The sequence below is a fragment of the Cyprinodon variegatus genome, unplaced genomic scaffold (genome assembly GCF_000732505.1).
Source record: "Cyprinodon variegatus isolate N-32 unplaced genomic scaffold, C_variegatus-1.0 Scaffold1287, whole genome shotgun sequence".
NCBI lineage: Eukaryota > Metazoa > Chordata > Actinopteri > Cyprinodontiformes > Cyprinodontidae > Cyprinodon > Cyprinodon variegatus.
The window spans coordinates 66,278-67,678 of NW_015151740.1; the positions used below are offsets into that span (position 1 = coordinate 66,278).

Sequence of the window (1,401 nt, forward strand, 5' to 3'; positions counted from 1 at the left end):
TTTGGCTTATACTAATCTGATCTATTTTGAATTCTGTTATTTTTTCCTGCACAGTCCAACCAAAGCTTCTAATATCTTTTACTTCTTTCATCCTGTTTCCTCCTGAACTCTGTAAACTTCCTATGGCTGCAGTGAAAGGTGTGATTTGATTGGTCCGTGGTAATGAAGGTGAGGGGATCCCATTGGCTGCTGGACTTCAGCACACCTGATGTTCATTCTGCATGAAGGCAGGAGCTGAGCTCCGGTTTAAAAGACAAACTCAGGCGCTGAGTTCTTTGCTTGTGACCAAAGTCGTCCAAGTCTTCATGCTGCTGTGAAAAAAATAAAGAAAAACAAAAAAAGGTAAAACCAGCAGCAGGGTGTTTGTCCTTCAGGTGTTTGCAAGCTGATCACCTGCAGTGAAGTGGTGTCACCAATCAACCTCACGTCGCTCCCAGTCTGCAGACATGTTTGAGGTAAGAGCAAATATAGTTCAGCTTCTCTAAAGCTGCATGTTGGATGAACTGCTTGATGAACACTGGAGAAATTAGTGGCAAATCTATGGAGAGAGAATTGTTCCAATATTCCTGAGAATTTTTTTTTTCTCTCTGTAAAGGTTTTGGTTCACTATGTTTGAAAATTAAACTTTTTTGGGGGGGGGGGATGGGGGCAAACTGAACTTTACAAACTAGATTTTGGCAATTATGAGACTTTATTGCTCCCATAAGGAGAAATCCACTTGTCACATTTGCATATATATTTGCACACTGCATATGGATAAAATACTCAACCAGTTTCTTTGAAAAATTTTTCGAAGTTCTGTATTTCTACTTTTTAAAAGTGTTCAATATTTGGTACAAATTTCTCTCCATAGAAGGCAGGTCCCTTATTAGAAGCGTCTGTATAGTTTCCTTTTTGTATACGAATGAAATGAGATTGTGGACGAAACAGCCTGATTTTTGATAACGGACAAATTAAATCTGTAGTTAAGAAGCAGAAGGAACTAGAAGATGAATTTGATTAAATATATTAAGGAAATTAAGTCTTTTTATCAAGGTTATCGTTTGGTGCTTGAGGATTTAACTGCACCTCATTTAAAATGGAGAAAATATGGAGCAAAGTTGCAACCATAAAGACTTTCTCTGAAATTGAATTATTAAACCAAAAACTACAATGAAAGCTACGTTTCAGATTAAACTTTGTGTGCGTATATAAACATCCACGCTCTAATGGCAGCTATTTAGCAGATCTATATGCTTCATGTTTTTGTTTCAAGAAGGAAAGCGTCAAATTTGAGATGAACTGATTGTTGGATAAAAGGCAATAAATTGTTGAATTTTTAGCCTAATATGTTAAATCTGTTGAGCAGCATTGAAATGAAACCTTTTTAAATCTGTTGAGCAGCATTGAAATGAAACCTTT

At 36.5% G+C, this 1,401-nt stretch overlaps 1 protein-coding gene across 1 annotated transcript in view; it reads left to right on the forward strand.

Moving 5' to 3' along the window:
* Positions 1-162: 162 nt before the first annotated feature.
* The window catches only part of LOC107102638 (zinc finger protein 36, C3H1 type-like 2-B), a 2,715-nt gene continuing 1,476 nt past the window's right edge, over positions 163-1,401 (forward strand). The window contains exon 1 of the mRNA XM_015402022.1: positions 163-168. Within this exon, the coding sequence (XP_015257508.1) occupies positions 163-168 (6 nt within the window). The remainder of the gene's footprint in view (positions 169-1,401) is intronic.